The sequence below is a fragment of the Dermatophagoides pteronyssinus genome, unplaced genomic scaffold (genome assembly GCF_027571235.1).
Source record: "Dermatophagoides pteronyssinus isolate colony J.1.1.1.1 unplaced genomic scaffold, Derpt_VIB-CSIC_2022.12 sq0006, whole genome shotgun sequence".
In the NCBI taxonomy this organism is placed as follows: Eukaryota; Metazoa; Arthropoda; class Arachnida; order Sarcoptiformes; family Pyroglyphidae; genus Dermatophagoides; species Dermatophagoides pteronyssinus.
The window spans coordinates 674,480-696,715 of record NW_027461530.1 but is presented as its reverse complement, the minus strand read 5'-3'; the positions used below and the strand labels follow the sequence as shown (position 1 = coordinate 696,715).

At 31.4% G+C, this 22,236-nt stretch overlaps 7 protein-coding genes across 9 annotated transcripts; 4 read left to right on the top strand and 3 right to left on the bottom strand.

The window, feature by feature from the left end:
• Nucleotides 1–4,089: 4,089 nt before the first annotated feature.
• AP-1-2beta (adaptor protein complex 1/2, beta subunit) lies at nt 4,090–7,376 on the bottom strand. Its single transcript, XM_027350503.2, has 2 exons — nt 5,076–7,376; nt 4,090–5,014 (listed from the first exon to the last, which is right to left on the bottom strand). The coding sequence occupies exons 1-2, from the start codon at nt 7,203–7,205 to the stop codon at nt 4,334–4,336; spliced, it is 2,811 nt and encodes a 936-aa protein (XP_027206304.1). The 5' UTR covers nt 7,206–7,376; the 3' UTR covers nt 4,090–4,333.
• Nucleotides 7,377–11,640: 4,264 nt separating this feature from the next.
• Aatf (Apoptosis antagonizing transcription factor) lies at nt 11,641–13,088 on the top strand. Its single transcript, XM_075820225.1, has one exon. It carries the CDS (start codon nt 11,716–11,718, stop codon nt 13,021–13,023), a length of 1,308 nt encoding a protein of 435 aa, XP_075676340.1. The 5' UTR covers nt 11,641–11,715; the 3' UTR covers nt 13,024–13,088.
• Nucleotides 13,089–13,169: 81 nt separating this feature from the next.
• shf (WNT inhibitory factor 1) lies at nt 13,170–14,912 on the top strand. 3 transcript variants are annotated; one of them, XM_027350514.2, is made up of 5 exons: nt 13,170–13,672; nt 13,772–14,203; nt 14,319–14,437; nt 14,503–14,591; nt 14,668–14,912. In XM_027350514.2, the coding sequence occupies exons 1-5, from the start codon at nt 13,339–13,341 to the stop codon at nt 14,846–14,848; spliced, it is 1,155 nt and encodes a 384-aa protein (XP_027206315.2). In that variant the 5' UTR covers nt 13,170–13,338; the 3' UTR covers nt 14,849–14,912. The 3 variants fall into 3 exon arrangements, with proteins under 3 accessions (XP_027206315.2, XP_075676341.1, XP_075676342.1); XM_075820226.1 differs by having other exon boundaries at nt 13,176–13,672; nt 13,772–14,242; XM_075820227.1 differs by having other exon boundaries at nt 13,520–13,649; nt 13,772–14,242.
• Nucleotides 14,828–15,577, bottom strand: boca (LDLR chaperone boca). Its single transcript, XM_075820229.1, has 2 exons — nt 15,451–15,577; nt 14,828–15,358 (listed from the first exon to the last, which is right to left on the bottom strand). Exons 1-2 carry the CDS (start codon nt 15,554–15,556, stop codon nt 14,907–14,909), a joined length of 558 nt encoding a protein of 185 aa, XP_075676344.1. The 5' UTR covers nt 15,557–15,577; the 3' UTR covers nt 14,828–14,906.
• A 7-nt stretch (nt 15,578–15,584) lies between these two features.
• On the top strand, nt 15,585–17,001 carry CycC (cyclin C). Its single transcript, XM_027350515.2, has 7 exons — nt 15,585–15,697; nt 15,863–15,969; nt 16,026–16,232; nt 16,291–16,382; nt 16,443–16,771; nt 16,836–16,874; nt 16,938–17,001. The coding sequence occupies exons 1-7, from the start codon at nt 15,666–15,668 to the stop codon at nt 16,993–16,995; spliced, it is 864 nt and encodes a 287-aa protein (XP_027206316.1). The 5' UTR covers nt 15,585–15,665; the 3' UTR covers nt 16,996–17,001.
• Nucleotide 17,002: 1 nt separating this feature from the next.
• On the bottom strand, nt 17,003–18,104 carry RpL8 (ribosomal protein L8). Its single transcript, XM_027350517.2, has 3 exons — nt 17,967–18,104; nt 17,475–17,768; nt 17,003–17,417 (listed from the first exon to the last, which is right to left on the bottom strand). Exons 1-3 carry the CDS (start codon nt 18,102–18,104, stop codon nt 17,076–17,078), a joined length of 774 nt encoding a protein of 257 aa, XP_027206318.1. The 3' UTR covers nt 17,003–17,075.
• A 469-nt stretch (nt 18,105–18,573) lies between these two features.
• bel (ATP-dependent RNA helicase bel) lies at nt 18,574–21,904 on the top strand. The gene is made up of 6 exons (XM_027350509.2): nt 18,574–18,769; nt 18,853–18,991; nt 19,047–19,988; nt 20,054–20,407; nt 20,592–21,060; nt 21,121–21,904. Exons 1-6 carry the CDS (start codon nt 18,728–18,730, stop codon nt 21,311–21,313), a joined length of 2,139 nt encoding a protein of 712 aa, XP_027206310.1. The 5' UTR covers nt 18,574–18,727; the 3' UTR covers nt 21,314–21,904.
• Nucleotides 21,905–22,236: the final 332 nt, after the last annotated feature.

The following is a 22,236-nucleotide window of genomic DNA, read 5'->3' as shown; positions in this document are numbered from 1 at the left end:
GATCAATGATTAGCTCTAATGTCTTTGATGATGATAATGATGGTTTATTGTCGTTGTTTGCTGCTGTTTGGTTCAATGTTTTTCTTCATTGATCTAATTATGGAATATTTTTTATTCCATGTTCAAAATATATACACGAAGAGAGACAGAGAGAGAGAAAAAAAACATTCAATCAACACAAGATATGATCGATATATATGGCCATAAAAATCATTGAAGAAAAAAAAAAATCATAAAAGCCGTCAATAAGTTTTCTTGTTTGTTGTTTGTTATGGTTCCCAAAAATAGTCAAAACACATACTACAATAAAACATTGATCATCATCATCATCGATATCCAAATTGCCCTTAGGATTTTTGTTTTTTATTTATTCGTTCATTGATCGATTGATCCATAAGCCAATTTGTGTATCGAATCGTTGCCTGAAAAAAAAACAAAAATTGCTGCCTACACAAAAATTCGTTATTCATCGAATAAACGCAATTAACATTTTCATAAAAAGTAGCCATTCAAAAAAAAAAAAATTCGTTTGAATATCATCAATAGTCATCGTCATCATTGATGATGATAACCACCTTCATCATCATCATTGCAAAGGTTTGAGACATTCAGTGAGAAAAGCTGAAAGAAGAAAAGCCAAAAGAAGAAAAATCTACCGACAATCAATGATGATGATGATGATGATGGACATTATCTTCTTCTTTGTTTTTTTTAGTTTATTAAATATTCTAATGACGACGAAGACCGACCAAAGACCGAATATTCTTTGTTTTCTTCTTCTTCAATCGTCAATGCAATAAAGACATTAGTGTCTGTGACAAAGATTTTCTTTATTTTTTTTTTTTTCGTTTGAAAATTTCTTCTTTCTTTTTTTTATTATATCTGCCCCCCATAAAAACATAATTGTCGGCGATATTTAAAAAAACCGAACCGAAATTCACACACAGAAGATGTAGGCAATGATGATGATGGGTAATAATATCTATTGATTCATTCGATGACCCTCTGATCAATGATGATAATGATTACATTTTGCTGGGCCATTGGTGACACCGACAATCATCATTGTCGGGTTTTTGTTTTTTGTTTTTTGTTTTTTGAAATAATTTTTTCTTTCTTTCTCCCTTAATGAAATAATGAAACAAAACAGAAAAACGAAACGAAAAAAATATTTTGACCGAAAATAATTGTTGTTGTCTAAATAACCAAAAACAATCCAAAAAGAGCCAAAAAAAAGCAATAAAACCCGTTTGCTTGCTTCTTCAGTTTGCTTGTTTTTTCGCTTCTTCTTCTTCTTCGAAGACACTAATGGTTTCTTTGTTTTTACACCGACTGACTGACTGACCGACTGATATTATTATTCATTTTAGGGATTCTTTTGAAAATGATAATGATATTATGGCTATATCATTATGTTCGATCGATCGATCGATCGATCGATCGATTGATTTGACAAAAAAAAATTCATTTCATTTTTAAACATTTTTTTTCGAAAAAAAACTCCAAAGGCTAACTCTTTTTTCGGGGGGGAGGGTGTTAATTCATAATTAACATTTCATAAATATTTCATTTCACTATTCTTGATCAATTGTTTTTGTTACTCAAGGGACTCATCATCATCATTTGAATCGATTTTTTTGAAAAAAAAATTCCAAAATCGGACTAAAACGATTCAAAATGAAAACGCTAATCAACCTGGGAAACTCGGTAAAAAATTGCAAAGAAAGAATTTTTCCCATTTCGCTTTTTTTCATCGATAAACATCTGTCAATAATTATTCATTGGAGATTTTCGTTTTTTTGTTGTTGAATAAATTCATTCAAAGAAAAAAAAATTTCAATCAATTTTTCTTGTCCTATTTTTGGTCACTTTTTTTTCTATATACTGTTGTTGTTTGATTTTTTATTGCTCAACAATCACCCTAAATATATCGGTCATTTTGTGGCCCGAGGTCAACAGAAAAATAAAAATTTAAATGAAAGTGGACCCATCGACGCCAAATATTTCCATTTGACGAAATAAGAGAAAAAAAGTGACAATCATCATCATCATCATAATGATAATCATCAAATGATTATTACCATTGATTCATGCGGTGTTTGTTTTGTTTGTTTCAAAAACATAAACGGTTACCCAGAACCTATAGGAAGAAAAATCAATTAACCAATCAACCAATGTCCCAATTTTTCTAAAAAAGATTGCAATGTTGATCCCGTTGTTTTTATGATAAATTCTGGGTGTGTGTGTTGTTTGTTCAATTTGCCAAGGATACATGTTGTTTTTTCACAATTGGAAAACTTTTGCTTTCAAAAATTCCAATGAATTTTTTCAATAATCGATGATGATGATTGTATGGGAAAATTTCTTGTTTAACTGGGAACAAATTTGATTATTTTCTTGTTGAATGTTTATGTTTGTGTGTGGTAGCATTTTTGTGTGTGATAAATTACAGCACCCGAAATTCGTTTTGACCACCATTGATATTTATTGATTTTTTTCTGTTTTCTCGGGTTTTGGTCATTATACATTGTATATGCTGGGTTTATGTGTTTTGGCCTATAAACATTTTTTGTTGTTGTTGTTGAAAAAGTAATAGATCTAATTATCGTCATCTAAAAAAAAAAAAAAAAATATTAATGGTCGATAATTGTCGTTTGTTTGATGATGATGGTGGTGGTCATCATTATTCATTCATTTCGCTCATTTGAATGAATCGTAATTCAACAAAAATAATGATAATAATTTTTATTAGCGTAACACGCACTACAAGAGGTCTTAGGTCTCCTTTAACGATAATCATCATCATTATTTATTTATTTTTGGGTTATGTTATCATTATCGTTTGTTGTTGTTGTTATTGTTGGGTCGGTGGTCATATTTCATTCGGTATGCAATCAGACCACCCGATCGTCACCCAATCAACAAAAAAAAAGAGTAAAACTTTACCCGAAAAAAACTCTCTATCACGTGTTATATTTGTTGTTGATTGTTGATTGGTGGTGTCAAATTCTGACAAACAACAACAACAACAATATTTATGTTTCAAACTTGTCAAGAATTTGTTGTTGTTGTTGTTTTTTCTGGAAAAAATAATAATAATAATAATTGTCATTTGGGGCCATTTATCGTTTGCAAAAAAAAATTTCTTTTCGTGGGTGGTTTTTTTCTGCTGTTGTTGTTGTTGTTGTTGTTATTGACATGTATTTTTGGCCAAACTGGATAGATTGATTTAATTTAATTATTTTAATTCGCCAAAAAAGAAAAAAATTCATCATATATCATATGCATGGATGATTCTATTTAAGATTGTTGTTGTTGTTGTTGTTGTTTCTTCTTTAAGTAAATTCTTGACAGTAATTTTTTTTTCATTTGCTTGGTCATAATTTAATTGAAAACACTTATTTATTTTTGTTATAAGCTTATTTATGTAATACATGTAGGCCACACACACATAATGATAACCAACTAACTCGATAACCAACCAAACAATAACAAATACAACAAATACCTGTCACACTATATCAACTTGGAAACAAAAATGAATGAATGAAACAGGGGGATAATAATGAAAATATTTGTATTTAATTTTGTGTGTCGAGTTTTTACCTTCCCTGCTTAAACAAATTATGAAATTGATGAATCACAAATATGAAAAAAAAACAATTTTTCATGTTAAAATAACATTTCAAATCAATCGTGCTGTGATTTTTTTTGATATGATTTCAATAATAATCTCTTCAAGAAATTCTGTTGTTGTTTTGCCATAGAGTACATGTTGATGATTAACAAAGTTTGACAAGTTGATCACTCTCTTGAAACACGGAAAAAAATTATACTAATCCGACAATCTAATAGTATGATTGGTATGGAAAAAAAGGGTTATTCATTGGTAAAATATGGTTTTCATTCTCTTTATGTTTATTTTTTTTCAGTAAAAGTTTCAGGAAATTCAAATCAAATTGACACTAATCAGATTTTTTTTTATTTAAATTTAATTATATTATCATTCGATTCTATTTTAACAATATAGGGACCGGTAGTGTTTTTTTTTGTTTATTTGGCTTATTCGATTTGTAATCAACCTCGAAATTTAAACAATTTTTCTTTTATTTTTTTGGTTGTTTTAATTAAAGATTACAGGTTTTTTTCCACTAATAATAATAATAATATTTATTCAAATTACAATAATGTTTGTTATAAGAAATGAATGAAAAATTGATTTGCTAACGACAAAAAAAACACACACACACAAGAGGAATGCAGAAATGACAATTCAATCCAAAGACAAATTAACTCTCTAAAACAATTATGTTTTGGCTGATTCAATTTCACTTTAATTATTATGAAGAATAGCATCATAAATTTGATGTACAGGTGTTGCTACATCGGTTACACGTGCTTTTAATGAAAGAACAAATTGTGTATTACCCGGTTGGATTTTTAATTCGGCCAATACCCAAATATTATTTGTAAATTTCATTGATTGATAAAGCATATCTTGACCTTCAACATTACGTCGGGCAATAGTGAAAATATTATTTGATTGTAATTTTTGTGATATTTGTTCAACAGTCATTGTAACATTTTCAATATTAAATTGTACTTCATTTTGTGCTGGTATATCTTTCCATGTTGAAAGAAATACACGTTTATCCATAGCACCATCTTCACTGCAAAATACATTGATCGGTATTATACAGCTAAAATAAAAAACATCAACATGATTTTTAACGGCAACCTGTAAACTTGTTAATGGATCCATTTTTTGTACTTGTCCAGTTGTATTCAATTGCAGACTAACATCAGCATTTGTATTTGGTTGTAATGGTGTTGGTACTTGCAATGGTTGTGCCGGTGTTAAACCAAAACTATTCTTATTAAATTGTATAGCAAATCCACCCATTGCTTGCATTGCTTTATTATGAAATGTCATATCCATATAGATTTGACCATTACGTCTGGAAAATGTTCCTTCAATTTCTAATCCTTTACCACGAACTGCTGGCAACCAAACCTAGATTTTGAAAAAATTTTCAATTAATTAACTTTGTAAAATAAGAAAATAAAATGTTTACTTGTTTTGGTGGTGAATAAAATGTTTCGGAAGTTGCCAGACCAAAAATATCGCCCAATAGACCGGTGGTCGATAATCCAGCAGTTGATGAAGATGCTGCACCTGTAGTTGATGGTTGATCTGAACTAACACCGCCACCAAGCAATGTATCCAAACCATTACCAAGAAAATCAAGATTACTACCACCGGCAGTAGTTGCCGATGGATAAACATTTGTCGAACCAGATGCATTAATATCCAAACTAAGAAGATCACCAATTAAACTATCAGCAGCTGGAATAACAGTTGGTTGTGCTTGTTGTTGTTCACCAGCATTGGTATTATCATCACCCGAACCATTACGACTCATTAATGTTTTACGTTGATAACCACTACGACCTTCAACAAATGATGATGGTGGTTTATGATAAACTGATGCCAAACTACCAATATGACAGATTAATTCATCCAATAATGTTGGTTCCAATAGATCAGTTTCTTCAGAAATTAATGGTTTTTCAGCCAAAACAACTTCTTTAGCAGCAGCAGGATCTGTTGATAATAAACGCCAATAAATAAAACCACGATCACGAAGATCAGGATTATCACTATCCTGTGTAGCCAAACTTAATACTTGTTGTACTAATTCTTGTGTTTCGGTTGGTCGTTTAAGAAATAATTTTACGATAGCTGTTAACAGTTGTAATTGAACTTGTGTATTTTCATCATGAAAACCTTCCAAAAATGTTTCCAATAATTCATCTGCATTATCAATACGTTCAGCATATTCACCAATAATCCAAATCATTGATGCACGTGCTTCTGGTTCGTCCAATGTATCTAAATTTTCACACAAAGTTGAAATAATGCTTTCATATTTATTAGGATATTTTCGGAAAATATCTTTAATAACAACAATAGCTTCTTGTACAACATAATTTACTTTGGTCTGTATCAATTCCAATAATGTTGCTACACAACGTTCAGCTGATTGTTCAACTTTAATTGCACAACGACCAATAGCACGAACTGCTTTTCGTACAAAATCCACATCAACTTCGGTTGCATATTCTTTTAATTCGGCAAGTACTTGATTAATATTAGCCTGTGATGCTAATCGTATCATAATATCTAATTTTTCCAATTTAACATAAATAGGATCATTATATTTGACAAAAAATACTTTCATTTCATGTTTAAGAATATCTGGTCGTTTTTGTACGATTAAATTTATATTACGTAATGCTACATATTGAACTTCAGGTTCACTTGATAACAAGGTAACCAATGGTGGTGCTAATTTTTTTGTCAATGTACCAACAAAATCAGAATCCTGTGCAATCATTTCAAGAAATTTCATTAAAACTTTTACAGCACTTAAAACAACGGCTGCATTTGCATGTGCTAAACGTGGTGTAACACGTTCACAAATACTTTGTGCTTCACGATCATCGGCCGGTGTATAATTAGCCAATGCATCCAATATGAATACCTGTCCCCATTCATTACATTCATTCAATGCTGTCAATAATTTATTAATTGTTTGCATATTCAAATCGACTAATGATTTTCCCGAACTTGATGCTTCATTTATTTCGGATAATGCAGCCACTGCATTAGCAACAACCATTGGATTTGAATCCGACAGTAAATCTTTAAGTAGATCAAGAAATCCTTGTTCTTCAACCATTTGTGCATTAATATCATGTAATTTAGCAACACATACTGCAGCTGTTTTTCTTACATAAGGATCTTCATCACGTAAACATTTTCGAAGTGGTTCACAAAGATATTCAGTAATTTTATCCACACGAATACAGCCCATAGTACGTACAGCCAATGCACGAATCAATGGATTTGGATCTTCACAATCTCGTACAAATGTATTAACAGCCATAATGGCTAGATCAGGTTGACTTTTAGCATAATTCATCAAATAAAGATAGACCAATTTTTTCAATTCCAAATTATCAGTTTGCATACAATTAACAACATCAGGAAATAAAGCCGATACATCTTTACCAACAGTCATTGATGCAATAACTTTTTTAACAGCTTCTCTTCGTTTTTCTTTTTTATCACTATTCAATTCACTTTTCAATTCGAATATTTCACCTTTTTTGGTGTTGGCAAAATATTTTGCATCAGTCATTTTTTCGTTTCGGATTTCAATAAACTTCGATAAACTTCAAGTTAACAGATTAATTGTCGTTTTGATTTGGAATGTTTTTTACGATGATGATGATTTGATGATGATTTGATTATTCTTTTTTTGTTTTCAGAACGCCCAGAATAAAATTTTTTTTTTTGCTAAACAAAAGTTCACTCGGCTATATACAATTGACACATCAATCACCTGAATCGTTGCTCAGTATCCAATGAATTCCAGTAGATGGCAGATGATATGATTATCCACGCAAAAATGACATGCATGCTGTTATTCGATCAAAACAACTGATCATATTTTATTAAAGTGATATTCAAATTTATATTTACAGTAAAAGGGTGATTGTAGCACACCCTAACGATTGAACTCAGAGTCATCTTTCAACACTCCCTCTTGACTCAGAGTTCTTTTAACAAAATAGTTTAATTTAATTGATGATAAAGGTTTCGTCAGGGCGTCAGCTAGCTGATCGGATGTTGATACTTTCGTCACTATTAGATTGGGATCATTGTTGATTTTGGATACCAAAACCTTTTGGTCATATTCGAAATATCTTGACCGTTTGAAGGCATTATTATCAAGGATTGAAACCGTGGCCGAACTATCTATCAAAAGATTCACTTTACATTCAATTCCCAATTCACGAATGAACTGTCGAATTGGTTCGGCAAATTTCCACCCGTCCAAGGCAGCCACCAACTCCGCTTCACATGTTGAGTGTGCCAGTCGTTGTTGCTTCTTTGACGACCAATAAATCGGTGATTTATCCAATAGTAATATTGCACCACTGGTTGCATATTGATCATTGTCGGATCGGAAACTAGCGTCCGTATACGTTTTAATTGTCCAATCTTTCACTGGATACAGCATCATTTTCAGGTTTTTCGTTCCATTTAAATACCGCAGTACCCTTTTGCATGCGGTCCATAATTCACGAGATGGTTTACTGGCAAATTTTCCAAGATGCGATACGCAGATAGCAATGTCCGGACGAGTACGTGTCGCAATATAATTAAGACTACCTAGTAGTTCTTTTACCTTTAGTCCAGTTTCAATCGGGTAATTAGAAAAATCCTCGAGATTGTCCATAGGCAGTAAAGTTGAATTACTATTCACCATATTAAATTCATTCAAAACTTCTTCAATATATTTCGTTTGATCGATACTGATACATTCATTCGATACCTTTATGTTTAGTCCAAGATACATTTTGCAATCGCCAAAATCATGAATATCAAATTTATTCTGTATCATTTTGATTATACGATCGGTCGTGTTTTCGTCTTTTGCAGCCACGATAATGTCATCGACATATACGGCCATAATAATTTCGTCGGAAAAGAAAACACACGGATCTACAAGCGAACATTTCAATTTTAAATCGTCAATAAGAAAATGTTTGAAAGTGTTGTACCAAGCTAACGGCGCTTCCTTTAAACCATATAATGCTTTTTCTAACTTCCAATACTTATCGTTTACACCTGTCGGTGGTATCACGTACACATCGGTTTGTAATTTTGAATAAAGGAAGGCCGTACTTATATCCAATTGTTTGATTGTCATTTTACGTGATAACGCCAATGTCAATACTATTTTTAGCGAAGAAATCTGTAACGTTGGGGCATACGTTTTGTCCACATTATGTTGTTCAAAACCCCGCACAACGATTCTTGCTTTATATCGTCCATCTCTTTTCTTAACCAGGACCCATTTAGTACTTAACGGTGTTTTCGTGATCTGGTCCACAACCCGATACACGCCCTTCTGGACCAGATCATTCAATTCTTTGTCAATAGCTTGTTGCCATTTGATATGATCCGGAGAATTCAATGCCTCTCGATAAGTTATCAAATCAGACGAATCAGATGTCACACTTAATGCTTTACAATAATCGTGTTCTGCCAACGCCGGATGTGGACTTTCGGATTCGGTTCCCATGATAACTGGGTACCCCATTTTATCTTCATTAAAAACAACATCACATGATTTGATTACGTTACTATTCTTCGGATCCAACAGCAAATAATTTTTATTCGTTGTAGAATAGCCAACAAACACCATTCTCTGTCCTTTATGGTCAAATTTGCTGGCCCGCATCGTATCATTAATACGCCAATAGGCAAGACAACCAAAAACTTTCATGTGATCATACGATACTTTACGACCCATAAATTTTTCGTATGGTATGATCATATTTCGTGTTGGCCAACGATTAATCAAATAATTTGCTGTATTCACTGCAAATGGCCAAAATTCGTTCGGTAATTTTGAATCCTTAAGAATCGTTCTGGCACAGTCCATAAGTGTGCGATTTCTTCTCTCAACTTTACCATTCTGTTGAGATGTGTATGGCGTTGTCGTAACAAATTCAACGCCCTTCCGTTTCAGATGATACTGCAGCTGATAATTTACGAATTCAGTACCATTATCCGATAGAAATTCTTTCAATTTCTGACCAGTTTGATTTTCACAATAATCAATGAATTCTATCACATGTTTCACTGATTCGTCTTTAGTTTTGATAGTATAAACACCACCAAACGAAGTATGATGCTCGACCAAATGTAAAACGAATTTGTGTCCAGTTCCAGATTCCGGCAATGGACCAATCAAATCAGCACTAATTCGTTGCATAAAACCATAATTTTCTTTCACCAACGGATGAGAAGTACGAACACATTTTGATAAGCGACATTCATCACATTGAAATTTATCGATTTTTGAATTTTTCAAAATTCGGCGCATTTTATCAATACTAGGATGGCCCAGTCTCTGATGCCAATATGACTGTTGAACTGCCATTGAATTACCCGAAATATACTGTTGTGAACTTATTTTATTGGCTTTAAAAACATAAGCGTTACCAACACGCGGAACATTCAATGTTACAGCTTTTTCATTATATTTTAAGTTACAATTATTTTTATCCAGAAAGATACATTTGTTTTCATCAAAAATGACGATGTTTCCACGATCACAAGATACAGGAACAGATAATAAATTTTTGCCAAATGATGGTACACATTCAACTTGTTTCATATTCATTACAAATCCATTATCGGTTTTCATATTCAAGTCGCCAATCGATGATACATTACACTGTTGACCATTAGCAGTAATCACAGCAGCAGAAACAGATTGTTTATTATCCAATTGATTTTCATTGTTCACATAGTGACCAGATGAAGCACTATCAACGTACCAGTCTGTTGATTTTCCATCATTGTTATCAATAATCGTAAATGCATGTCCAGTTTGTTGTTGTTCCGATTCGTTGTTATCATTATCTGGATCAGCAGCATACGATGCAAATCTCCGGTTACGATTATTATTTGAGACGTTAGGATTGACATTCGACCAACGTTCACGACGCGTATTATCAGATTCATTTGATCTAGTCACATATCTAGGTTGATTGAAACGACGATTATTGTTGGGACAATTTCGTGAAATATGGCCTTCAAGCCCACAATTGAAACATTTGATGTTTTCATTGCGATTTCTCACTGGTTGTCGACTGGTGGAAGCAAAGGCTTGTTGATGTTGATCAATATTTTCATTTTTCTTGATTCTAGCGCATTTCTTACGAAGCTTTTCTTTGACATTATCTAAATTGACAGAATCCATGTCGTCGATAGAATCCAATATAGCATCTTTGATTTTTGACATTTCCGGTGGCAACGAATTAAGTAAAATAAGAACAATAATTTCTTCCTGGATGTTGGCACCGTTATTTTTCGCTTCTTGAAATTTTGCATCAAATCGGCATAAATAAACTTCAAGTTCTTCCGAAGATTTCATTTTCATATTCATAATTTCTTCCACGATTCTGGCTAATCGCAGACTATTCGGACGATCGAATCTCCTTTTTAAGTCAGCAATGATTTGATTCGGATAATCATGATTCTTAACTGCCTCCCGTATCTCTGGCTTCATAAACGATAACAATCGAAATTTCAAACGTTTTAAATCCGGTTTACGATCAGTCGATACATTGGTATGACGAGCATAAAGAAGATCACCACAACCGGCAACTTCGGCAAAAATTACAATATCGTCCAACCAACGACGAAAATTCTTTCCATCAAGTATTTCAACATGCGGTAACGATTGAATAACCGGAACAATTTGTTGTGTTGACGTTGCTTCCATCCTTGAGGATACTTCATTGTTGTTGATCGGCTGATTATTATTATTCGAAGCCATTGATCTCAAGAACATACTATGTCGAACAATCAATCAATAATAAACACAAAATTAAAAACAAACAAAAAATTGTAGCTCTGCTACCATGTTATTCGATCAAAACAACTGATGATATTTTATTAAAGTGATATTCAAATTTATATTTACAGTAAAAGGGTGATTGTAGCACACCCTAACGATTGAACTCAGAGTCATCTTTCAACACATGCACGTTTTTTTTTTGGCAAAGCATGCATGTTTTCATCATTTTGGTTTGTTGATTTTAGTGATTTTTGTTTCAACGAACAAAATGCAAAATAAAACTTTATCCAAAGAACTTGATTCATTAATCAATCCAGAACCTATTTCAATTGATATTGATAATGATGGACAAGATGAATCAACATTAGCAACAAAAATTTTTGAAGTTAATCTAAATGCAGAAGATAGACAATATGAAAATCCAACAATTAGCCAGATTCGTCGAAATCAAATCCGACAATTATCATCATTTGATAAACGTTATTCGGGTAAAAAAATTAAACGACAAGATTTTATCGAAAGTTTTGAACATGTTGACGAAAATATTGATGAAGAAGAAGAAAGTATCGATGATGAAGATGAATATCATTCTTTCGATGATGAAGAAGATGACCATCAACATTCGGATGAAGATCAATCCCCCATCCTATATGATCATAAAGAACCAAAACAACAAAATTTAAATATTATGAATGATTATAATGATGAACTGGAAATGAAAGCAATTTCAGTGAAAAATCAATTAATTCTTTATGAATCTTTATTGAATTTACGTATGAAAATGCAAAAAATTTTAACATTATCAAATCGTTTACCATTGGATTTGTCCATATTAAACAATGATGAACGAAATATGGAAATGAAAAATCAATCATTGAAAGGAATTCAAAAATTACAAAATATTTTTCTGGAAATGGATGATTTGATTTGCAATAATAATGATGATGGTGATCTTGAAACAACGAAAATGAAAAAAAGAAAATCAACAAATTCGGAAAAAATTTTAGCAAAAAGATTTTGTACATTAAAACAATATTATCCAGAAATAATTGATGAATGGCATGAGAAAACAAAATTTGTTCATCAGAATATTAATCTTAAAAAATTTGATTCATTCAATATTCGTCCATCGAAAATAATTGATAAAATTCTTATGGATAAAGAACGATTAATAAATCGTACGAAAATCAAACGAAGTCAATATAAAATTATTGGTAATGTCGAGGATGATGAAATCGATGATGATGGTCATATATTTGATGATGATGATTTTTATCAATCATTATTGCGGCAAATAATCGAAAGTAAGACATCGAACACCGCATCCTCTGAATATTTATCATCGAACAAAATTACCGAAATACAACGATTACGTAATAAATCAAAAAAACTAATCGATACAAAAGCAAGTAAAGGTAGAAAAATTCGTTATGATATTCATGAAAAATTGGTAAATTTTATGGCACCATTAGATCGTACAATAATGGAAGATGATGCTAAAAATGATTTATTTAAATCTTTATTTGGAAATTATTCGATCACACAAACAACAGCAACAACCATCGATGATTTATGATTTTTCTAAATTGCAAAGGTTAATTACAATCAATCAAATAAATTCAAATTTTTTTTTTCTCAAAATTAAGCGCCTTTCACCTGTATGAACACAGCTGGTCTGTTGTTGTTGTTGTTGTTGCCACGCCTTTGTTTTGGTTTTTTGGTTGTTGTTGGGTCTTCGAATTGATTCGATTTGTGATCCAATTTTTTCATTGATTATCATTTGGAAATTTAAAGTATTTTCTGGCTCCAAAAACCACATATCGAGAATATGTAAAATATAAATTCATTTTTCCTTCTTCAATAAGTGTGTGTGTGTGCGCGTGGTGTATGGATGTATACACATTATCATCGAATTCGATCGATAATAATAATTTGTTTGTTAGAGATGAACATCAACGTTTCTCTTATTATTGTTAATTATCATCATCATCATCATCTTCGTCGATATTTTTCTAATTTATTTGTCTATCTAAATTTATTGTTATTATTATTATTATTTTGTTTGAAATTAACCGAAATTGATGCTTCGGATCATGATAATTATAATTATGAACAACAACAACAACAACATAGCTCGATGATGACAACAACCATCAATAATAATAATAAAGATGGTGATATGTCACTTTGGATCGATGAAATGCAAGTAAAGCAATTTTTCAATGGTATTTTTCCCTTGGTTTATTCATCACTGATTTTGAAATGGATTTTTGTTTGTGGGAGCAAATTTTAATCTGATTTGTTTGTTTGTCTGTTTTTCATAGGATTTCCAATGAAAATTCATGCAATTGTTGATGGTGTTGTTTTACCATATGTTTTGGATCCAAATTTTGAAAAATATTTACCAATAATACCATCACAAGTAACATCAGTAAATTTTACATGGAAATCTGGAATAAATCGAAATTATTATTATGATTTTGATCAATTACAATCATTTAATAATGATATTTTAAAGGCACCCGTATTATCAATCGAATCAAAAGGTTTGGTGCCTAAACAGCCAAAAGTCTTTCAAGTTTTCATTCCTTGTGTTGGAAATCAATCTGGAATTGCATCATTTACATTAGGATTACGAATAATTAATATTGATACTAATCAATATGTTGCTGGTACACCGATTCGTTTAAAATTACAAAAACAATGTACATATCATGGTCCGGATCCTGAATGCGATAAAAAATGTGGTAATAATGGTAAATGTAATATCGAAAAAATTTGTGTTTGTCCTACAGGTATTTCTTTTTCGTTCCAAATTTTTGACTTATTTTTTTCAATGTTTTTTTCTCTTGTTTTGTTTTTCAATCTAAGGTTTTCTTGGTAAATATTGTGAATCAGCACTTTGTTATCCACAATGTATGAATGGTGGAACATGTATTGCACCGGGTGTTTGTGTTTGTTCACAAGGATTTCAAGGTTTACATTGTGAGGTATTTTTTTCAAAATTTTCCCTTATGAAATCAATACAAAAGCTTCATTTTTTCATTCAATTCAGGGTGGAATTTGTAGCCAAAAATGTTTGAATGGTGGAAAATGTATACAAAAAGATTCGTGTCTTTGTCGACGTGGTTATTATGGTCCAAGGTAAATGTCATATTCAATTTCTATTAATTGAATTTCATTGATTGATTTTTTGATTTTCTCTCAATCATTCTGCCAGATGTGAATATTCAAAATGTTCAATACCATGTTTGAATAATGGAAAATGTGCTGGTGTTAATCGTTGTCGTTGTCGTAAAGAATATTCTGGTTCACAATGTCAAATACAAACTAATAATACTAGATTTCATCGTTTTAAAAATCGTAATCATAGAAAAAAATCAAAGAAAAAATTTGTATAATTTTATTATTATTTCAACAGCAAAAAAAAACATTACAAGTTAATAAAAAATTTTCGAATTATAATTCTTCCTTCTCCTGTTTTGAATATATACCCGGATAAACTTTATTTTCAATTGTAACATCTTTACAACGTTTTTGTTTGATAAGAAATTCTTTAGCATCCCATGCTTGTGAACCATCTTTAAACATAAATATAGCACGATTATCATCAACAATAAAACGATCACAAATAATATGATTATTTTGTAAACTTGATTGCCATAATGATGTTATTGTTTCGGTTTCATCACGTGTTGGCATTTCATCAACCGAAACGAATGCCATTAATGTTTTACCTTTTTTACTTAATTTTAAAACATTTTCTGGATTTGAAAAATCCATTTTTGTCATATCTAATTGTGGTGATTTACGTAAATGTTCGGGTAATTCATCTTCAGGTAATGGTTCTTCATTTTCTTCCCATTGATCAAAAAGACGTTCAAGATCGGCATCATTATAATCACGAATATCTTTTTGTTTCCAATTTTTTTCATTACAATTTATAAAAGATAAACTGATTAGAAATATTAATAAAATAATATAATTATAATGATGATTATACATTTTTTGTATTGATAATGATTAATCTCAAAAAAACCAAACCAAAACTGTCGAATTTTTTCAATAAAAATGACACAACCAAAAATTCGTTTGTTGACGTTATTCATGAACGTTGTTGCAACATAATCATTTTTTTCTGTTTTTGAGTTTTTGAGTCAAATTCGAATCGATAAAATTTTTAATTTTCTAAATTCGGATTACTTTAATTTAATTATAATGTCGGGAAGTTTTTGGCGTAGTTCTCATTTGTAAGTTTTTTTTGTAATTAATGATTTTAACGCGTTCGCTACCGGAGATTTCGAAAAACACATAGAACTACAGCAAATAAACGACGCATATATGCGTCGCTGGTAGCGAACGCGTTAAAAGTAAAAAATGAAAAACAAACATTAATTTCTGCTGTATTTCGATAGTCAACAATGGTTATTAACTCGTCAGGATCTTCTTCGTGAAAGACATTATGATTTACAGATATTAAGTGAAGAAGAATATCAAAAATTAATGATATTTTTTTCAAATTGTAAGTAATGATTTTTTTTAAACGATTTTAATCAATTTTTTCCTTTAAATTAAAAGTTATACAAGCTCTTGGTGAACAATTAAAAGTCAAACAACAAGTAATCGCTACTGCTATCGTCTATTTTCGAAGATTTTATGTTCGTAATTCATTAAAATGTATTGATCCATTACTTTTAGCACCAACATGTTTATTTTTGGCATCCAAAGTCGAAGAATTTGGTGTCATATCAAACAATCGACTTATAAGTACTTGTCAACAAGTTTGTAAGTTTTTAAAATCAATTTTTGTATCATAATAATGATTATTATTTCATCTTTATAGTAAAAACTAAATTCTCCTATGCATATCCACAAGAATTTCCATATCGTATTAATCATATATTGGAATGTGAATTTTATTTGATGGAAATAATGGTAATTTCTTTTTCTGATTCTATGATTTTATTGATAAATCAAATATTTCATTTCCTATAGGATTGTTGTCTAGTATTATATCATCCATATAGACCTTTGATTCAATTTGTTCAGGATTGGAATAATAAAGATTCTATTCTATCAACAGCATGGAATGTTGTTAATGATAGTTTTCGTACCGATGTTTGTTTACTATATCCACCACATCAGATTGCATTAGCCTGTCTTCATATTGCCTGTGTAATTACACAAAAAGATTGTCATAAACAATGGTTTGCTGAACTTAATTGTGATCTGGATAAAGTATTAGAAGTAACTAAATATATATTAAATCTTTATGAAATGTGGAAACAATTTGAAAAACAAGAGAAAAAAGAAATACCAGAATTGTAAGTATCCGAATACACGGATATGATTTTTAAAGCATACTAATAACATCTCTTTTTGTTTTAGACTAGAAAAGATGCCCAAACCAAAGACACAACCTTCAAGGTAATTAATCAATTGATTGAATTGCTATATTGAAACTAATTCATTTTGTTTTCATTTCATCAGACCACCTTCACAAGGAACAAATGATACACAGAATTCACAAAATAGTATTCAAAAATAACAAAAACTTTGATTTCATGTTGGTGGTATGAATGTTTTTATTTCAAAAAAATTATAATAAAAATGATTACAATTGTCAATCTATTTTTCTTCTTTGATTTCTTTTTTACCACCTCTGATACGACCAGTACGACGAGCGGCAATAAGACCAACTTTACGACCGGCACTTGCATCACGACGTACAGTTGATGCTTTACCAATATGTTGATGATTACCACCACCGTGTGGATGTTCAACTGGATTCATAGCAACACCACGAACTTTAGGCCATGAATTTCGTTTAGCTTTATATTTGTGATAAGCACGGCCAGCTTTCAAAATTGGTTTATCAATACGACCACCACCAGCAATGATACCAACCATAGCTCGATTAGATGATTGTATTACTTTCTTTGCACCCGAAGGTAGCTTGATACGTGTTTTCTAGATTTTGAAAAAAATGAATCAGATTAGCAATATTCTCCAACTTTTGAATCATACCTTTGTATCAGGATTGTGCGAGATAACAGTGGCATAATTGCCAGAGGCTCGAGCCAATTTACCACGATCACCTGGTTTTTCTTCCAAATTACTGACAACAGTACCTTCGGGCATTGTTCCAACTGGAAGAATGTTACCGATTTGTAAGTTTGCCTTACGTCCACAATAGACAAATTGTCCGGTATACATTCCTTCAACCGATATAAACAATTCTTTTCTTAATTTGTATTTATATGGATCGCGAAAAACTACAACGGCCAATGGAGCTCCACGTCCAGGATCGTGAATAATTTCCTATTTTGAAAATAAATAAAAATTAGTAAAAAATTCAATCAAAAACACAGAAAGAATGAGAGTTTAACCAATAAGCAATCAGAAACAGCCTCTAATTATCATTCATGAATATTATGCATTTTTTAAAGATAGAATTTACATCATTCATTTGAGGTTTTCAAGAATTCAATTCCAAAACTAAAAAAAAATTCTACTTACTTTGACAACACCTTTAATGTAGCCATGTCGTTCAGCAAAATCGATCGAACGGAATTTTGGTGATCCTTTTCGATGTTTATTATGGCTTTTGAAAACGGAACCAGCACCTTTACGTTGACTTCGAATTACACGTCCCATTGTGATAAACGAAGAAACAAAAAAATGGGAATTTTTTTTTGATGAAATAAAAAAAACGAAATCAAAACCGAAACAAAAAAAAAAGGAACACCGAATAGACACGTGAATAAGAAGAGAAAGAAAAGGAGAAAAAACAGAACGTGTGTGTGTGTGTGCGCTGTACGGAAACGGGAAACAAGGGAAACTTGTTTTTTCTGTGTGCGTTATAAATGTTTCGGGAAAATTGCTCAAAAAAATGTTTCATCATCAAAATTTAATAATTTTTAATTGAAATTAATTTTAAAAAAATTTAAATAATAATGACTAATTTGTTAAATATCATTTTTTAAATTGAATGAAACTAATTTGGTGATAAAATTCTTAAATAAATCCAAAAAAACTGATAAAAAAAATTACATCGTATATGAATGGGTATTGTTTCTAGTGGATTATTTTGGCAAACAGTGAGCACACAAAAAGCTATGTTGCTCACTGTTATTACAATCAATTCGTTGTTAGCTGTTTCATTGTTAACTTGTAATTAGACATCAGCAATTTTTTTTTAGTGAAATAAAAAAATTTCTTTTTTAAATAATTTTAGAAATTATTCATATTTCTTTTCTTAGTTCTTTATTTAATTTACTATGAGCTATCCTCAGAATGGAACCAAACCTCTAGATCAGCAGGTAAGATTTTTTTTTGCAATAAAAAAAAAGGTTAATTATGTTTTCTAAAATAATGATTGGCTTCTTTTTTATTTTTGTTTCAGTTCGCTGCTCTGGAAATCAATCAGAACAATGGTCCTCAATTTGATGCTGTTGCTCCGGCTCCGGTTGCACAAATGCCGGCAAGAGCTTATGTGAATCCTAATGAAAATTTCCAAAATCCGGAAATGTACAGAGGACGAGGTAAATTTCTGAAATTTTATATCATTCAATGATTAACTTTATGAATTTCTCATAGGCTTCAATAATCAATATAATGAAGGTCCACGTGATTCATACAATCGTCCTAGAACATTCAATAACTCTGGTGATCGTGGTGGCGGCCGAAATTTTAATGATAATCGATTTCCACGTGAAAATGGCTTTGTGAATCGTGGCTATAACACGAATAATCGATTTTTTCCGAGAGGCAATGCAAATCTATCGTGGCGAGATCCTCCTCAGCCACAACAGCCTCAAATGGAAGCTGCAAATGGATTTCAGGCTGAAAATCAAACCCGTAATTTTTATCCTCGAACCAATATGAATGGATTTGGTGGTCAGAATCGCGGTGGAAATAATCCTGGTTTTTATCAAGGTCGAAGTCCACCAACTCAACAAGTTAATCATGATTGGACTGTCCCATTGCCACCAAACGAAGAGTATGAAAAGCATTTGTTTTCAGGCGTTCATACTGGCATTAACTTTGAAAAATATGAAGATATTCCCGTCAAAGTTACCGGTGAATATTGTCCACAACCCATCGAATCATTTTCTGATCCTCAATTGAAATTGACACCGATTATTGAAAATAACGTTAAATTAGCCAATTATGATAAACCTACACCGGTGCAAAAGTATGCCATTCCTATTATAATGGCTCGTCGTGATCTAATGGCTTGTGCACAAACTGGTTCTGGCAAAACTGCTGCTTTCTTGTTGCCCATATTGAATAATGTATTCATATCTGGCCCTCCTGCTCCCCCTCCTGTACGTCGACTAGCTGGCTATCGAGCTCGTCATTTTCCGTTAATTTTGATTCTGGCTCCAACACGAGAGTTGGCACTTCAAATTTATGACGAAGCTAAAAAATTTTCTTATCGTTCCCGTGTTCGACCATGTGTCGTATATGGTGGTTCAGATATTGGTGCCCAAATGAGAGATCTGGACAATGGATGTCAACTTTTAGTTGCCACTCCTGGTTAGTTTTATATCAATAATTATAAAAATTTCATTGATTAAATTCATTCCCATCCATTTGAATAGGACGTTTGATTGATATGGTGGAACGAAAAAAAATTGGTTTGGAAAAGATTGCTCATCTTGTTTTGGATGAAGCCGATCGTATGCTTGATATGGGTTTTGAACCACAAATTCGTCAAATCGTTGAAGCTTGTGACATGCCTGTGACTGGCGTACGACAAACATTGATGTTTTCGGCTACTTTTCCGAAAAAAGTTCAAGAATTGGCAACAAACTTTTTAGATAATTACATTTTCTTGACTGTTGGACGTGTTGGAAGTACTTCGGAAAACATAACACAAAAAGTTGAATGGGTCAATGAGAACGACAAACGTTCATACTTACTTGATTTGTTGAACAATGATAGTCATCGTTCAGGTTAGTAATTTTTTTAAATAAATATCTTTTATTCATTTAGATGATGATATTTTTATCAAGACACTCGAAGAATGAGATTAATGATTAATTATCGATTTAAACTGACATGAATATTTATAATTGAATCATATGAATCATAATAATGTACATCATTGTAATATTCTTTTTCTTTCTTTCTTTTTAGGACCTGAATCTTTGACTTTGATCTTTGTTGAAACCAAAAAAGGTGTTGATTATCTTGAAAATTTCTTGGAACGAAATGGCTGTCATGTAAGCAGCATTCATGGTGATCGAAATCAATCGGATCGTGAAGATGCATTGTATAGTTTCCGAGCTGGACGAACTCCAATAATGGTTGCAACAGCTGTAGCAGCTCGTGGTTTGGATATTCCAAATGTCAAACATGTAATCAATTTTGATTTACCAAACGATATTGAAGAATATGTTCATCGAATTGGTCGAACAGGTCGTGTGGGAAATTTGGGTTTGGCAACATCGTTTTTCAATGACAAAAATAAAAACATTGCCATGAATCTTTACGAACTTATGGTCGAATCAAAACAAACTATTCCAGATTTCTTGACTAGCATGGTTAAATCAATTAATGCTGAATCACGAAACACTTGGAACCGTCACAAGCCTGGTCCACGAAGGTTTGTTTTAATATTGAATTATAAGTTATAAATTTTTTTATTGATTATATATTGTTTTAGATATGGTGCTGGTGGTTTTGGTTCACGAGATTTCCGACAATCTTATGATGATCATGGTGAAACACCACGTTATTCAATGGCTCCACCGCGACAGATGAATGGTTTTGTTGGCTACAACAATTCCAATCACAACAACAATTCATATTCGCGTCCATCCAACCCTCGCAATAATGTTCCAAGCTGTTGGGACTAATTGTGATTGGTTAATTTTAATCAATCCGAATCTAAAAATATTGGCTCGTAATATGGCTTGGCATAAAATGCGTTCCTTCTTTTAATCTATAATAACGTCAAGTCATATCATTTCAAATTGGCATCATCTCTATAATATTACGTTTATTTATAAAAATAATAATATGGTTAGTATTCTCATTTCAATTGACTCAACAAACAACTTTTCCCTTTGTAAAATCGGCATTCGCATTCATCATTCTTTCTTTTTTCAATTCTTCAAAACAAACATAATAACATGATTGATCTCGATTTTGATTGTATTATTTATCAAGTCCGGTTTTTTTTAATTATCACTGGAAATTTCATGAGAAAAAATGCAATCAATCTTTATCAATTTTCTAAAACAATTCAAAGCTGTGTGACAATTTTTTTTAAAAAATTATAAAATATGTTGCTTCTTCTACTTTTCGGTGTTTATGGATCAATCGCCGCATGACTGTGATTCGGTGATTGATCTATAGTCATTCACTGTATTGAATTTTTATGTTCATTTATTCATTCATTCGTTACATTGAATGAACAATTTGTTGTAACCAAGATTTTTTTTTTTTTAAAGAAAAATATTTTCCGATGCCATTGCTCACACTAAAAATGAGAATAAGTGAGTGATTAAAAGAAATAAATAATCAGAGAAAACCAAATCACCGAACAACAGCATACACAAACATACATAACAATTACAAATCATTCTAGTCTTACCTCTTCTAATTCTTTTTGTATAAAAAAAATGATAATAGGAATTGTTTTTTTTCAAATTTGTTTCCATACACACATTATGCGAACAAAACAAAACAAACAAAAAATTGTAAACGAAAACATTTGTGCCTTAACTTATTTTGTTATAAACCACAAAGTTGAGGAACAATCATTGTTTTTTTTTAC

Bases quoted from the DNA above. Each gene is read 5' to 3' on its own strand.
- RpL8 (XM_027350517.2), bottom strand. From the start codon at position 18,104: ATGGGACGTGTAATTCGAAGTCAACGTAAAGGTGCTGGTTCCGTTTTC. The intron at 17,769-17,966 runs GTAAGTAGAATT...TTTTCAAAATAG, and splicing joins ACATTAAAGGTGTTGTCAAA to GAAATTATTCACGATCCTGG. The intron at 17,418-17,474 runs GTATGATTCAAA...TTCAAAATCTAG, and splicing joins CGCACAATCCTGATACAAAG to AAAACACGTATCAAGCTACC.
- shf (XM_075820226.1), top strand. From the start codon at position 13,339: ATGTATACACATTATCATCGAATTCGATCGATAATAATAATTTGTTTG. The intron at 13,673-13,771 runs GTATTTTTCCCT...TGTTTTTCATAG, and splicing joins AGTAAAGCAATTTTTCAATG to GATTTCCAATGAAAATTCAT. The intron at 14,243-14,318 runs GTATTTCTTTTT...TTTCAATCTAAG, and splicing joins AATTTGTGTTTGTCCTACAG to GTTTTCTTGGTAAATATTGT.
- boca (XM_075820229.1), bottom strand. From the start codon at position 15,556: ATGAATAACGTCAACAAACGAATTTTTGGTTGTGTCATTTTTATTGAA. The intron at 15,359-15,450 runs GTATAATCATCA...GGAAACAAAAAG, and splicing joins TCATTATCAATACAAAAAAT to ATATTCGTGATTATAATGAT.
- CycC (XM_027350515.2), top strand. From the start codon at position 15,666: ATGTCGGGAAGTTTTTGGCGTAGTTCTCATTT. The intron at 15,970-16,025 runs GTAAGTAATGAT...TTAAATTAAAAG, and splicing joins AATGATATTTTTTTCAAATT to TTATACAAGCTCTTGGTGAA. The intron at 16,383-16,442 runs GTAATTTCTTTT...CATTTCCTATAG, and splicing joins TTTATTTGATGGAAATAATG to GATTGTTGTCTAGTATTATA.
- AP-1-2beta (XM_027350503.2), bottom strand. From the start codon at position 7,205: ATGACTGATGCAAAATATTTTGCCAACACCAAAAAAGGTGAAATATTC. The intron at 5,015-5,075 runs GTAAACATTTTA...TTCAAAATCTAG, and splicing joins TTTATTCACCACCAAAACAA to GTTTGGTTGCCAGCAGTTCG.
- Aatf (XM_075820225.1), top strand. From the start codon at position 11,716: ATGCAAAATAAAACTTTATCCAAAGAACTTGATTCATTAATCAATCCA.
- bel (XM_027350509.2), top strand. From the start codon at position 18,728: ATGAGCTATCCTCAGAATGGAACCAAACCTCTAGATCAGCAG. The intron at 18,770-18,852 runs GTAAGATTTTTT...TTTTTGTTTCAG, and splicing joins CCAAACCTCTAGATCAGCAG to TTCGCTGCTCTGGAAATCAA. The intron at 19,989-20,053 runs GTTAGTTTTATA...CCATTTGAATAG, and splicing joins ACTTTTAGTTGCCACTCCTG to GACGTTTGATTGATATGGTG.